Source organism: Macadamia integrifolia, chromosome 4 (genome assembly GCF_013358625.1).
Source record: "Macadamia integrifolia cultivar HAES 741 chromosome 4, SCU_Mint_v3, whole genome shotgun sequence".
NCBI lineage: Eukaryota > Viridiplantae > Streptophyta > Magnoliopsida > Proteales > Proteaceae > Macadamia > Macadamia integrifolia.
This window is the reverse complement of record NC_056560.1, coordinates 23632624-23646599: the sequence shown is the minus strand read 5'-3', so window position 1 is coordinate 23646599 and position 13976 is coordinate 23632624. Positions and strand designations below refer to the sequence as shown.

The following is a 13976-nucleotide window of genomic DNA, read 5'->3' as shown; positions in this document are numbered from 1 at the left end:
TATTTTTCATTCTATGGGGCAGATTCATTTACATTTCCCCCTTCTTCTAACAGGATACAAGTATGTTATATTTAACGATTAATTTTGCATATATTGTAGCATTTGCTGGTTTTGCGATGGGATTGTGGGCACCAGGTTAATAATGTTAGCGGGGATGATACCAAATCAAATTTTCATTATTGAATTGTTCGTCGCATGCATTAAGGTATTCAAATGAAATGAAAAACTAGTGTTTAATACTACCTTTAAGTATCATAATCTTCAAAGGAATTCAGTATTTGATCATGTGTCTCGACACACCAAGGTTCAAAGCCATAGTTTATTAGATAATGATAGAGAGGGTTCTCACATTTTTTTTTAAGATCACCTTCACAAACTTCAAAATTTCTTATTTATAATAAATTAAAAAAAAAAAAAATCTGCTAAAGAGTCTGTATGCCAAGTATTGAGATCCTATTAGATGATCTTACCTAAGTTTCCTAATATTAGCCTGACTCAACTTTAGTAATTTCTTCTTTTTTTTTTTTTTTTTTTTTTTTTTTTTTTTTTAAACTCAACTTTAGTAAATACACATGACCCTATTTATATATATGCAGTTCAATCCAAGTAAACCATGAATTCATTTGTAAATTCTAGCCTTCTAGGATGTATAACCTTAAACCCCAAGTGATGGAAGTAATTACATTTCGGTCTCCCTATTTAACAATGGCACATGCCGTCATTGGATGCTACAATATTCTCAGCTTACCATTCTCATCATCTCCTCCAAGCCCACCGCATTGTGTAACCCACATGTCAGGTTATCAGATTCCTTAATTCCTCCATGGCTTCTGGAATCGGATTGAATCGGTCAAAAATTGGTCGAATCAGATTGGTACTGACGATTGGTATTGGTTTTAACCGATTCCAATCTTAGCCGGCACCATATCAGTGATTCAGTATGGACTAAAGATAAAATAATAAAAAATAACTTTAAACATAAAATCAGAGATATTTCTATCCGATCCAAGATGATCTTGAATTGATATCGGATTAATATCCACCTTGACCGGTCTCATACCTGATACCAAATTCTCAAACCATGATTCCTCTTCGACAGAGAGGCCTTTTATCGTTTATTAACTTTTCCTTTTTCCGAAAAAAAAACTTTTTCCTCTAATATTCTCTCAATGGAATCAGATTGACCATGCCTGATTCTAAGGGCCCGTTTGATTTTTGTGTATAAAAACAACATAAACTTTTTTTTTTTTTTTTTTTAATGCTAAGAAAATATTTTTAGAATTACAAGAAAATGTTTGATTTTTTATGTTTCTTGAAACGTTTTCAACAGTGTAGCCGGGTTCAAGACATGAGTGAAGCCACAACGTTGGAGTTGTAGGTATCCTTCGTGAAGATGAGCTTCATAATTCATAATATGAAGGCAGATCGGAATTGTACTTCGCACAAGAAGGTTGGAGTTACTGTTTCTGGATAGCAAGAAGTTTTAACAATGGGTTGGGGTATGTCGAACAAAGTATTGGGTTTTTCATAATTTTTGTCTCTCTCACTTGTTTCAAGAGACAAAAAAATAAGTCTTACTTGTTTCTTCATTCCTGCTTTTAGACATAGAAATAGACATAAATTTTTATATATTATTTAAAAAACACAAGGGAAATGAAACAAAAAATAAAAAAAAGTTGAATGTTTTTCTATATTTTTGAGGAAAAAAAAAACAGAAAAGAAAAAAAACACGTCTCTGAAACACAATGTCAAACGAACCTAAATTACTTGGCAGCGGGCAAGAAGTTTCCACGTACAAAAGAATCAGGTTACAGTGGACTCAATTTGATTTGTTGATTCTTTGCGTTTCAATTACATTTCTGTTCCCGAAAAAAAAAAAATGAAAAAAAACTACCCATTGCCCTTCTCAACTCTCAAGTGCTTTCTCATGGCCCCCAGGAGAAACCGAGAAGCATTTTCTTCACAGTCTGCAAGCCCTCGCTGGATCCACGACGTATTCCTGAGTTTCAGTGAAGATACACGAGAGAAAGTGACTGATCGCCTCTATGTCGCTTTGGTCCAGAAAGGGATTCGCACCTACAGAGACGACGACGAACACCGGCGAGGAGAGAAATCACTCAAAGAATCGAGAATCGCAATTGTTGTTTTCTCTAGGAATTATGCTTCTTCAGTATGGTGTCTTGATGAACTGGTGAAGATCATTGAATTCAGAAGTGGGAATGGTCTAACTGTTTTGCCTGTTTTTTATGATGTCGATCCGTCTGATGTCCGACACCAAACCGGAAGTCTTGAGAAAGCATTTGCGAAGCATGAAGAGTGTGGCGAGGAGGGGAAGGAAAAGTTGCAGAAGTGGAGGGCAGCCCTCACAAGAGCAGCTAATCTTTCTGGTTGGGATCTGCGAAATGTTGCCAACCTCAGGTGATCCTCATCAAACTATACATTTTTGAGTATTTTCACACACACTAACAGGCAACTGAGTATGATCTGTGTGTTCTTCTCTTTAGATTTTGTTCAAATTTTCTTTATTCAGTTGCTACAGCCCTCACAAGAGCAGCTCATGGTTTCCAGAATCGTGAATCGTATCGGTGAAGATTGGAATCGGTGATCACCGATCCCGATTTTTACCGTTTCATATCTGCCGCTGTTGGTTGAGGGAGAGAGAGAGAGAAATTTTTAGGGTTCCGGCAGGTTAGAATTTTTCTTAAAAAAAAAAAAAAGTTAAAAGGGGAAATAGTTACCTTTTATTATTATTATTATTGTTTTTGGTAAGAAGTTATTTTATTAATTGTTTATCCAAGGAGAGTTATTGTTTATTATTTTTCAAAAATTTGGACCAATTCAATGGCTCGATTCTGATACAGGCATGAAAAATGCTTGAATCAGTTGGATCGGGCTGATTCAGGTTGACTCTTTGAGGGAATCGTCTCTAACCGATTTGACCGCGATTCCGGTTGGTAGCTTACCCGTATAGAAATATAAAACAGAGCCAGCAGTCCTGGAAAGAAAACAGAGTAACAGTCCTAAGCCTTCACAGAAAGCGAATCAGAAAGTTAGATAAAGTAAGAATTCAATCTCTAATAAAATTTTGTACAATTCTGCATAAGGAGCAGAAATGAGAAACTCTTCTATCAACTCACTCAAATATGCAAGAAGATTCTACTTTTCTATTAGGTTTGTCAGATTTAAAAATGAAAATTCTTGAAATTCTCTTCTGATAGTGTTCTCTGATATGTGGATTTGAAACTATCTGCCCACAACTGCTCCTGTAATATTGCATCACACCAGGATGCCTATTCAGAACCCTTGGTGTATTTTCCATACCCCCTTTGTTTTGGATGAAGTCAGTTTTCCTATTTGATTTATCATTTTTGATCCTCTCTGATTCAACACCTTGAAATGGAACTCCAATCATTTCTGCAATCTTCATAGCTTTTTCCACTACCCGATCACTCGCATATGCAGTTTTAATAGGCACTGGTTGCTTTTAGAAAACCAGCTATTTTGAGTTTTGAGTGCTATTTGTAAGAAGGAAACAATGGAGTAGTAGGATCAGGGTCTGGAATTATCTCTGAACTCGCATCACAGTTGTTACTTCTTTTTTCAATATCTGCCAGAATCTCATAAACAACCTCAATACCATCGGTTGTGGGATTAATATGGGCCCGCGGGACTAGTCAGACCAAAAGACCTGAATACCCGTCGTTAGCCAAAAAAAGAAAAAAAAAGAAAAAAAAAAAACTTCGATACCATCTTTGGCAGGTTGCTTCTTCACTAAAGCCCGCCTACAATTGTGAGATTTCATTTCTGTTTCTGCAGTTTTCCCTTTATCAATTCACACATCCCTTAATACCCTCCACCTGTTGGGAAGAGATTTACTGATAATCTATATATGTTCTCTCACATTTTGTTTTAATATTTCTTTCCTACCTAGTAACGTAGACTAGGATTAGGTTTACTGTTTTTACCATACATGCTAGTGTACAGGACTAGTTAGTAGGATTAGTAAGCTTAAGAATGGTCTAACTAGAAGGAGACCAGCCGAGGGGACTGGGTGTCTAACACCTTCCCAGCCTATAACTACCCAAAGATCTGAGAAGACTATTAGCCTTGTGCCCTTGTCTATTAAAGTTGTTCTTTCCCTCACAAGGGGGATATCTTTATGGGTCCTAGACCATTGCTAAAAAGTTTTCCCCAATGAGCAGTGTGGAATGTCATTCTTGCATCTACAGATTTCTTTGCCTGGTCGTTGGATAGATAAGGAACCCCTTGAATTGGTCAGTTGTGAAATTTGATGGCCCACAACATTTGTATATGTGGTCAACCATTTATCTGGCTTTTCTAATTTTATTTCCATGGTCTTTGTTATTTGAACAGTCCTACATAAATGACATTGTCTAACAATATGAGGGCATTATGTTGGGATATGGAGAAGTCACATTGGTTTGAATAATAGCCTTTGACTGGATGCTGATGTAAGTGGGAGAGCCTGTGGCGCAATGCTTAAGTTGCAGTGTTGCAACATATTGGTCACATGTTCGAAACTTGGAAACAGCCTCTCTTGTGAAGCTGGGGGTAAGGCTGCGTACATTTGCCCCTCCCAGACCCTGCAGTTGCAAGAGCCTCGTGCGCTGGGTTGCTGTGGACTGAATGCTGATATAAACAGCATGTCCCCCAAATTGCACACCAACATATACTGCCACATTCCTAAATTGAATTCCTAATTCATTGAGTCTTCATAGTTATTGAAACTGAATACACGTTTTTGTGCTTACATTTGTCATTTTGATTACAATTGGCAGGCAGGAGGCAAACATTATCCAAATAATTGTTGAAGATGTTTTGACTAAATCAAGTCGAAGACCATTGAATGTTGCTAGATATCCAGTTGGAATAGATTCTCGGGTAAAACATGTAATTGACTTGTTACATTTTACTTCAAATGAAGTTCGTATTGTTGGGATTTGTGGTCTGGGTGGATCAGGCAAGACAACCACTGCAAAAGCAGTTTATAATGAAGTTTATTACAAATTTGAAGGTTGTAGTTTCCTTGAAAACGTTAAAGATGTTTCAAAACAACCCAATGGTCTTATTCGTTTACAAGAACAACTCCTTTCTGATGTACTGTTGAAGAGAAACTTGAAGGTAAGCAATGTTGCTAGAGGAATAAATCTGATTAGACAAAGGCTCTACAGCAAAAGGGTTCTTCTCATCCTCGATGATGTAGATCAATCGGACCAATTAAATGCTTTAGCTATCAACCGTGATTGCTTTGGTTTGGGAAGTAGAATCATCATCATATCACAAAATGAACATTTTCTAAATGAGGTTGATGTAGAAGTAGTATATAAGCCTGAAGAGTTTGACCTTTATGAATCTCTTGAACTCTTCAGTTGGCATGCCTTCAAAAACGATCGTCCAACAGATGACTACATGGAGCTTTCAAGGGATGTAGTTCGCTATGCCAAAGGACTTCCATTAGCTCTTGAGGTTTTGGGTTCATTTATGTTTGAAAGAAGCTTAACTGAATGGAAGAATACATTAGACAAATTAAAAAAGATTCCTCAAAATTTAATTCAAGAGAAACTTCGATTAAGTTTTGATGCTCTAGATGATGAAGAGAAGGATATATTCCTTGATATTGCTTGCTTTTTTATTGGAATGGACAAAGACTACGTTAATAAGATACTAGATGAATGCAATTTGTTCCCAGATATTGGAATTAGAGTTCTCGCACAAAGGTCTCTTATAACAATTGAAATGAACAAGCTAAGGATGCATGACCTTCTTCGAGACTTGGGAAGGGAAATTGTTTGTGAAAACTCTCCTGCCGAACCTGGAAGACGTTCAAGATTGTGGGCACATAAGGATGTTTGTGATGTATTGGCAAAAGACAAGGTAAGAGAAATCAAATTCCTTTTTTCCCCCTTAAACTTTTGCAACTTTTAATATGAAAATGGATGTTATCACTTTTAATCTTAGATTTCCTATTTACTACATCCCATAGTTGCATTGGAATCTTAGAAGGAACAGATCCTATTATTCACTTTTTATTAAATTGTATTATTCATCATATTTGGATGATAGTTCGTTTCTCCATCTTGTTACTATGGTATGTCGTGTTGACATTATTATTATTTGCTTTTTTTTTTAATTAAAAATTATGCTTAGTGTATTTTAGGGAAGACATGTGGGACCACTTCTGAGCCACAGGAACAATGACATTAGAAATTAGGGAGAACAGAAGATGAAACCAAGCTGCTACTCTCCCTAGGCCAATTATTCAGTGGAAAAGTTGTTGGAAATGTATACATATATATGAAAATCAAACAAACACAAAGTTTTAAGAAAATGCAAACTCTGTTGAATAAAATAATAAATCGGAAATAAATCCAATAGTAATCATTTAGTGCTAAATCAATATTGAAGTGGTAAAATAAATAAATAAAACAATTGAAGGTGAGAAACAGTTAAAACACATAGAATATTGTGATAATTATTAGACAGAAGTATGGATTAAATTTTTTTTGGTATTGCGTATTATAACCTCTGTTGTATATATATTTGATTTTAGTGTTTGTTTTAGTTCACCATCTAAAATGAAATTCAGTACTTTCATAATTTTTGTAAATATTGTTGGTGAAATTTCCAGTTAGCATTGAATTTCACCAAATACCTAACTTTGAAATCCCCACTTTTAAATAAGAATCAGATTACAAAACTTCCCCAATCACTAGACACTACAATAATTAATTCCCCTGGCCTTCTATACGGGCCCAACACTGAACCCAGAACCAGCTATCTTCATGTTTGAGATGTGCTTTTTAGCTTTGTCTTCCAAAGTCAATCATATTTATCCTTTTATCCTGCCATTGAATGGCTGCTGCATAGAAAGTATACAAAAAGAATGAATCATATATTATGAAAATTAACAGATGAACAAAAAAATTAATTTAAAATTTGTTAAAGGGCAATTGATAGAAGATCTTGTTGTGTATTCCATTTTCAATCACAAGTAAGAATCATATTTATAAGAGAAGCACAACATCCATTATGCCGAACACATCGCAATGCAGTTTTTAACTGTCATATGACAGCATATCTATTGTACCTAAATTTGGTGCATAAGTAAGAGCTGTGCTCCTCTATCCATCTGTGAAACTCATGTAGGAGGTTTTCTTCTTGAAACAAACCCAAGACAACCTAGAGATATGAATCATAGAAGTCACAGATCTAAAAGCAAACACTAAAGATAATGAAGACACAATCTGTGGAATACAAGCAATCATGAAGGAGGAAAAAGAATTAATCTTAAATGCTTGTTGGTCTCAGTTTAGACTATTATCTACGATTGCAATTACCAATAGAGCTTGTTAATGTATTATTGGACCATTATTTGCCTACCCACATGCATGTTTGTGTATGTCTGTTTGTGCACACATGCGCAAGACCATGCGCCTTTGCTTGCTTGCGTTTATTTGATTATAAGTGTTTACTAATCCAACTCCATTTATTCACAGGGAACCAAGTCTGTTGAAGGCCTCATCCTAAACGGTTCTCAATTCGAGGTTTTGTGTTTCAATACAAAAGCGTTTGCAGACATGCATAGGCTAAGACTACTTCAACTCAATTATGTATACCTGAGGGGAGGGTTTGAACATCTCTCTAAGGGTTTAAGATGGCTTTGTTGGCATGGATTCCCATTGAATTCTATACCTACCAATTTTGACCTGCAGAATATTGCTGTCCTTGACATGGAGAACAGCAATATTAAAGAAGTTTGGAAGGAAATTAAGGTATGAAATCTTATATATTTTAAAGGAAATCAAGGTATTCATTTTTTTTTCTTAGATTGAATTACATATCGAGTGGAACTTATTTCTTTCCACCCCTTTTTGCAGCTGCTCAAAAGGTTGAAAATCCTCAATCTTAGTCATTCGCTTTACTTGACAAAAACCCCCAAGTTCTCGGGACTCCCCAATCTTGAGAAACTGATCCTCGAAGGTTGTAAAAGTCTGGTTGAGGTTCATGAATCCATTGGATTTCTTGACAAGCTTGTTGTCTTGAATCTGAAAGACTGCCATAACCTTATGAATCTTCCAAGAAGTATTTGTGAGTTAGGATCTCTTGAAGAACTCAATCTCTCTGGTTGCTCCAAACAGGTTAAATCTAAGTCATGGGTTTCATTCTCTCAATGTTGGGGCTCACTGAAAACAACGTTTAATTCCATCACTTCGCTTCCAGCTTCTTTCTCTGGTCTACGTTCTTTAAAAGTTGTAGATCTCAGTTACTGCAATCTGTCAGAAGATTTGATTCCCAATGATTTCATGAGCTTGTCCTTATCTCTGGAAAGGTTAGAATTGGATGGAAACAGATTTCGCACCCTACCAGCCAGCATCGAACATCTTTCTCGTCTCAAAAGGCTTTCAATGAAAAATTGTAGAGATTTGCAACTGATGACGGAGCTTCCATCAAGTTTAAATTTCTTGAATCTTGGAGGTTGCTCAACAATGGAAAGATTACCATCAAATATTAGTGGTCTCTCTCAACTCCTCTATCTTGATTTGAATGGATGCCAAAGGCTGCAATCACTTCCAAAGCTTCCATTAAGGTTAGACGAGTTGCGAACATCTGGTTGCACATCCTTGCAAGAAGTAGCAAATATTGGGAACTTATCTACATTACGAGATTTATCTATCAACTGCGATCTCTTTTGTAGTTTATCTAATGAAATATGTCACCTTTCTAACCTTGGAAACCTTAATTTGGAAGGCTGTAAGAGGCCTCAATCACTGCCAAAGCTTCCATCAAAATTAGATTCCTTGTTTATTGAAGGCCACACATCAAATTTGCTCAACTGCTTTGAGAACCAGAGCTTGGAAGAAATGGAAGGTTGCCACCATTTGGACAGCACTTTGAGAAACATGAGTCTTTTCCAGGTCTCTCTCTCTCTCTCTCTCTCTCTATATATATATATATATATCTAATATGGTGTTACATCATGATTTGTATTGGAACAGGGATTATATAGGGCGTTTGAAGTCATTGGTACAGGAACTGAGATTCCAGAGTGGATCAGCCATCAAGCTGTAGGGTCTTCAATATCTTTTGAGGTATCTCCCTTTTCAGGTTGTAAGATCCAGGGTTTGGATGTATCTGCCATTTTTGTAGCTGATAAAGAAGCCTATGGATTTCTTTCTTGTCCTATTATTTGTAACAAGACCAAAGGAATTGAATGGGGCCCCCTCGATGGATTTTGGCAATCTGCTCATGCATTGGATGAAGATATATTGTGGGTGCGCCATATACCAATTACTGAGCTTCAAGATTACTGGGGAGGTGAAGCTAAATTTGGGGCTCACTTTGAAGTGGGGGATATAGTGGAGGTCTTAGTAGAAATTGAACCTTTTGAGAAGGCCTGTGTACAAGTGAAGAAGTGTGGAGTCATGCTGGTACACAAGCCAGATGAGAACCAAGTAGATGACCCTTCAGTGATGAAATGCTCCACTGCTTCACATTTTTTCATTGTTGATGGAGAAAGATCAGCAATGGATCAAGTAGTTTTCATGGAAGATGCGAACAAGAGTGGCTATAATGAGGATGTGGCAGGATCCAGTTATGATGCCAAAATATTGAGGATAGGCCAGTGATCCTATGGATATGTTTCTTTTATCTGTGACAAGTATTATGGCCTTCATGGACCAATTCAGTACATTACAATATTATTGGGAATTGAGGTTGATAGTAGGAAAAATTGCATAGATCTACTTACTAAGTTACAAAAAACAAGTAGGGTTGATTTTGTTTTACACTTATTTTTCTTGTAAACTTTTTTTTTTTCATTTGATTTTTGTTTTAATTTAATGGAATCAGATAAAACAAAATGAGGCATATGAAATAAAAAGTTGATGTGTTCATCAAGGAAAAAAGAACCCTGCCAATTTGGTGCAACTGGTGGGGTGCTAAGGGACTAGGAACCCCCCCCCCCTCCCCCCAACCTTTGTGTGCTGAATATTTTTCCGCACGCTTCCCATTGGCCTATTGGTTTGGTGTTTCTTGTGTTAGACCAGCAAAGTTCTCTCGCCTACGATGTTATTAGAAAACTGTTTTCATTGAACTTCATACAAAATTTTGACCTTCTTCCTACAATAATTTCCTTCATTGCATTTTATTGTTAATGTTGCCACTCTTATTTTCTTTCCACATATTCCAAGAACCATAGCTTTGTTATATTCGTCTAGTCAACTAATGGTTTTGCTACCTGACTCCATTGTGGCACACAGCTCCCTTAAACCTCTCATATAATTAAAAAATATATGAGAGGAATTGGACACCGAAAGGGCCAAGGGGATGGGGACATGCGGGTGCCGCTAGGGCACCCAAGACCTGGTGCCATAGAAAACGTTACAACTCCTTGCAGATACACTTACTAAAATCTAATAATGAGCACGGAAGTTAACCATTATTAGTTGGTGTACCGATGATTGAGAGGAGCGAGAGGACCATAAAAAGGAAACCGATTACGGGGTTGAATCTGGATTCTGGATTATCCGAGGTATCCACTTCTCATAAAATTGCCGGTTCGGTCAAACAACAGGGCCGCGTAGAGGGAGGGAGAACAAGGCCCAGGGGGGAGAGCGGGAGCGAGCCTTCCTCGTTCAATTCGATGCCTACACGAGGCGCCAAGTTGACGCAACGTGGCCATTGATCGAATTATCTTGCTTTCCAGTTCTCGTTGTCTTCTCCCCCAATTCTCAAGCAAAAGATATCTCGCTCTGCGCTTCTCACTTCATTAGTCTTCAGACTCGGTTTCAGCATTTCGTCGAACACTTCCTGGAAATGACATTGGCTCGTAGACGTCGTCGTCAAGATCGAACTGCAAAAGCGTTAAATCCACCTCTGATATGTGTTTGATGAAGCCACGATTCTTTTGAAGAGGTTTTAGCCCATGAGGAATGTAGCTGCAGCTCTCAACCGTCAGCGTCTCATCGCACTTTCTCGATTGAGTCATCCCAGTAATCTCTCTCTCTCTCTCTCTCTCTCTCTCTCTCTCTCTCTCTCTCTCTCTCTCTCTCTCTCTCTCTCTCTATCTATCTATCTATCTATCTATATATTATTATTATTAATTCTGCATTTATATTGTGGAAGATGGTGTTTCTCTTCCAATGGTAGAAGTTAACGGGGTCTTTGCCTTGCATTTGTAATTTTTAATTTCATTCTTTAAGCATGCCTTTTCAAGTAATTTGATTATCTTATTAGGGTTAGAAGCAGATTGAGAGAGGAGATTGAAAGATCATTTGAGTGTTTTATGCTGTATTTTGGCAGCATTGCTTGTGGTTTGTGGAGGGTCGTAGGGTTTCTCAACGTTTTATATTGTCATATTTTGTTTGATTTCTTTGATTACATTCAAAATGAGACAAAGAATGGTTAGGAGATAACTACTTGTAGTGACAATGGGCAATGAGCAAGAGATTCTGACTGTTCAGTTTGTAGCACTGTTAGTATTGGAGCTCTTGTTTCTTCAAATTTAGGTCATCTTTCGATCACCCATCAATTTCACAGGAGCTTTTTGTTTAATTGCAACCTAAACAGTGTTCAAAATGAAAAACGAGATCTCTTGATGTAGTATGAACAAGCAAAAGAGCAAGAATTTCTTCTACCCTGCAACAGAATGTTTATTGCTGGAGCTTTTGTTGCTTCACGTTATGGTCATATTTTAATGGAGCTTTTGTTCAAATGGGTGCCTTTTTGGTAATCAGAACCTGCCTTGGTAGGGGCTACATTGTAATGCATAATGCAATGATGGATGTCTCGTCTTCTTCTTGTGACGTGATCCATCTTCTATGAAATTGGAGGCACATTTTCATGTGAATTGAGACTGACATCTATTTGAGCGACTAAGGTGTCTTTAATTATTCCATGGGAGTTCTTCCTTCTGGGCCAGCTTCCAAAGTTTAACTGGCTGTATGATTCCATTGAACTATAGCTAAATATGGTCAGAACTTATCTGTAGTGGGTATAGAAAATTTCCTTTATAACATCTGTTAGGAAGTTGCTACAAAAGTTGACCATTTGTGACGGAACACTGTGACGCGACTCAAAATCTTTATTCTAACTTGCTTTGCTCTTCAAGCTTCAGAATTCTGATGTTCTCTTTGTTTCTCTCCGAACTCACCCTTGATAGATTTTTTTTTTTTGTTCTCACTGGAAAATAATTCATGTGTCCTATTACATGTACAATTAGGTGTTGCTGTGGTAGGTAAGTCTGATCTCCAGGAGATACAGGGATACAACACAGTGAAAGCTCTTTACTGTCTTGTTTCAATCATTAATTAGAAGAGGGAGATCGAGGACAGTCATTGGGTCATGTTGCTGTTGTTGAGATGTGCTTCCCTTGTTTTTTGTTTTCTTTGACTGGTCAATATGTCATGTTACTCATCACAAACATGACCTGACCAACCTTGTTCTCCTCCTCTCTTTCTCCTGGGGCCTATTGTCGATAGAATGGAGGGAGGAAAAAGTGAAGAATTTGAGAAAGATAGTAGTACACTGTGGGTTGCTTCGAGGGAAAACCCATTGCTCATTTAGTGGCCTTTAATATTCAGATGACATACTTGCCAAGTGGTCATTCCACCTTAAATACATAACTGAAAAATAACTAATTCAAATAACTAACGATAGGCCCATGACATCTTGTAATGACACAGACTACCCTTGATTATTAGAATAAAGGACAGAATGGTTGCAAAAAAGGACAATGGTCAGATGATAAAGAAGGAAATTGGTTTGGTTGATTTGAAAGACTTGTGATGCAGAAATCAGAATCAAGGCTGAATGTTGACCCCTCGGGCAATCTCGAATGAGACGAACCAGGTCTAAGTCTGATCTCCAGGAGATACAGGGATACAACACAGTGAAAGCTCTTTACTGTCTTGTTTCAATCATTAATTAGAAGAGGGAGATCGAGGACAGTCATTGGGTCATGTTGCTGTTGTTGAGATGTGCTTCCCTTGTTTTTTGTTTTCTTTGACCGGTCAATATGTCATGTTACTCATCACAAACATGACCTGACCAACCTTGTTCTCCTCCTCTCTTTCTCCTGGGGCCTATTGTCGATAGAATGGAGGGAGGAAAAAGTGAAGAAGTCGATAGAATGGAGGGAGGAAAAAGTGAAGAATTTGAGAAAGATAGTAGTACACTGTGGGTTGCTTCGAGGGAAAACCCATTGCTCATTTAGTGGCCTTTAATATTCAGATGACATACTTGCCAAGTGGTCATTCCACCTTAAATACATAACTGAAAAATAACTAATTCAAATAACTAACGATAGGCCCATGACATCTTGTAATGACACAGACTACCCTTGATTATTAGAATAAAGGACAGAATGGTTGCAAAAAAGGACAATGGTCAGATGATAAAGAAGGAAATTGGTTTGGTTGATTTGAAAGACTTGTGATGCAGAAATCAGAATCAAGGCTGAATGTTGACCCCTCGGGCAATCTCGAATGAGACGAACTAGGTCTAAATTGGTTTTTTGGTTCAATAGGATATTTTAGGATTTATTTTATTTAGGAAAGTTGAATTATTTTAATTGGGAAGATATTTAATCTTTTATTTTAGGTTATTTTGGGGGTAGCTATTAGACAAGTAGAAATTTCCAATTTTAGTTTTGTTTTGTTTCTATTTTATTAGTCTAAGATTTAGGAAGTAATTAGGAGATTTATTTCTATTTCAGTTTTAGACTTCAATTAGGAAGTTTTAATAAGATTTTTGTTATAAATAGGCTTGTAACCCAATTCAATGGGCTAGGCTTTGAAGAATGAATTTATTGACTGTTTATGGTGCCGGGTAGGTGCATAACCATGGTCGTGTGACCACTTCTCCTCCCCCCTTTTGTGATTCTCTCTCTCTCTCCTCGTGTCTCTCTTTCCTTCTTTCTTCTTATTTTCTGGTTTACTTTTCCCAACCCTTGTTTC

At 37.2% G+C, this 13976-nt stretch overlaps 2 protein-coding genes across 4 annotated transcripts in view; both read left to right on the top strand.

Annotated features, from left to right (window-relative positions):
• The first annotated feature begins 1755 nt into the window (after positions 1–1755).
• Positions 1756–9918, top strand: LOC122075395 (disease resistance protein RUN1-like). Of its 2 annotated transcripts, XM_042640403.1 has the most exons (6): positions 1756–2418; positions 4800–5895; positions 7518–7793; positions 7899–8936; positions 9018–9110; positions 9219–9918. In XM_042640403.1, the coding sequence occupies exons 1-6, from the start codon at positions 1880–1882 to the stop codon at positions 9645–9647; spliced, it is 3471 nt and encodes a 1156-aa protein (XP_042496337.1). In that variant the 5' UTR covers positions 1756–1879; the 3' UTR covers positions 9648–9918. The 2 variants fall into 2 exon arrangements, with proteins under 2 accessions (XP_042496337.1, XP_042496336.1); XM_042640402.1 differs by having other exon boundaries at positions 9018–9918.
• A 522-nt stretch (positions 9919–10440) lies between these two features.
• Positions 10441–13976, top strand: part of LOC122075396 (uncharacterized protein slr1919) — a 57253-nt gene continuing 53717 nt past the window's right edge. The window contains exon 1 of one of the 2 annotated variants that reach the window (XM_042640407.1): positions 10441–11012. In XM_042640407.1, the coding sequence (XP_042496341.1) occupies positions 10946–11012 (67 nt within the window). In that variant the 5' untranslated portion in view covers positions 10441–10945. The remainder of the gene's footprint in view (positions 11013–13976) is intronic. The other variant, XM_042640405.1, reaches the window with a different exon arrangement.

Excerpts from the sequence above, each read along its gene's own strand:
- LOC122075395 (XM_042640402.1), top strand. The coding sequence starts at position 1,880 with ATGAAAAAAAACTACCCATTGCCCTTCTCAACTCTCAAGTGCTTTCTC. Across the intron at positions 2,419-4,799 it reads CGAAATGTTGCCAACCTCAG|GCAGGAGGCAAACATTATCC; the intron begins GTGATCCTCATC and ends TACAATTGGCAG. Across the intron at positions 5,896-7,517 it reads ATGTATTGGCAAAAGACAAG|GGAACCAAGTCTGTTGAAGG; the intron begins GTAAGAGAAATC and ends ATTTATTCACAG.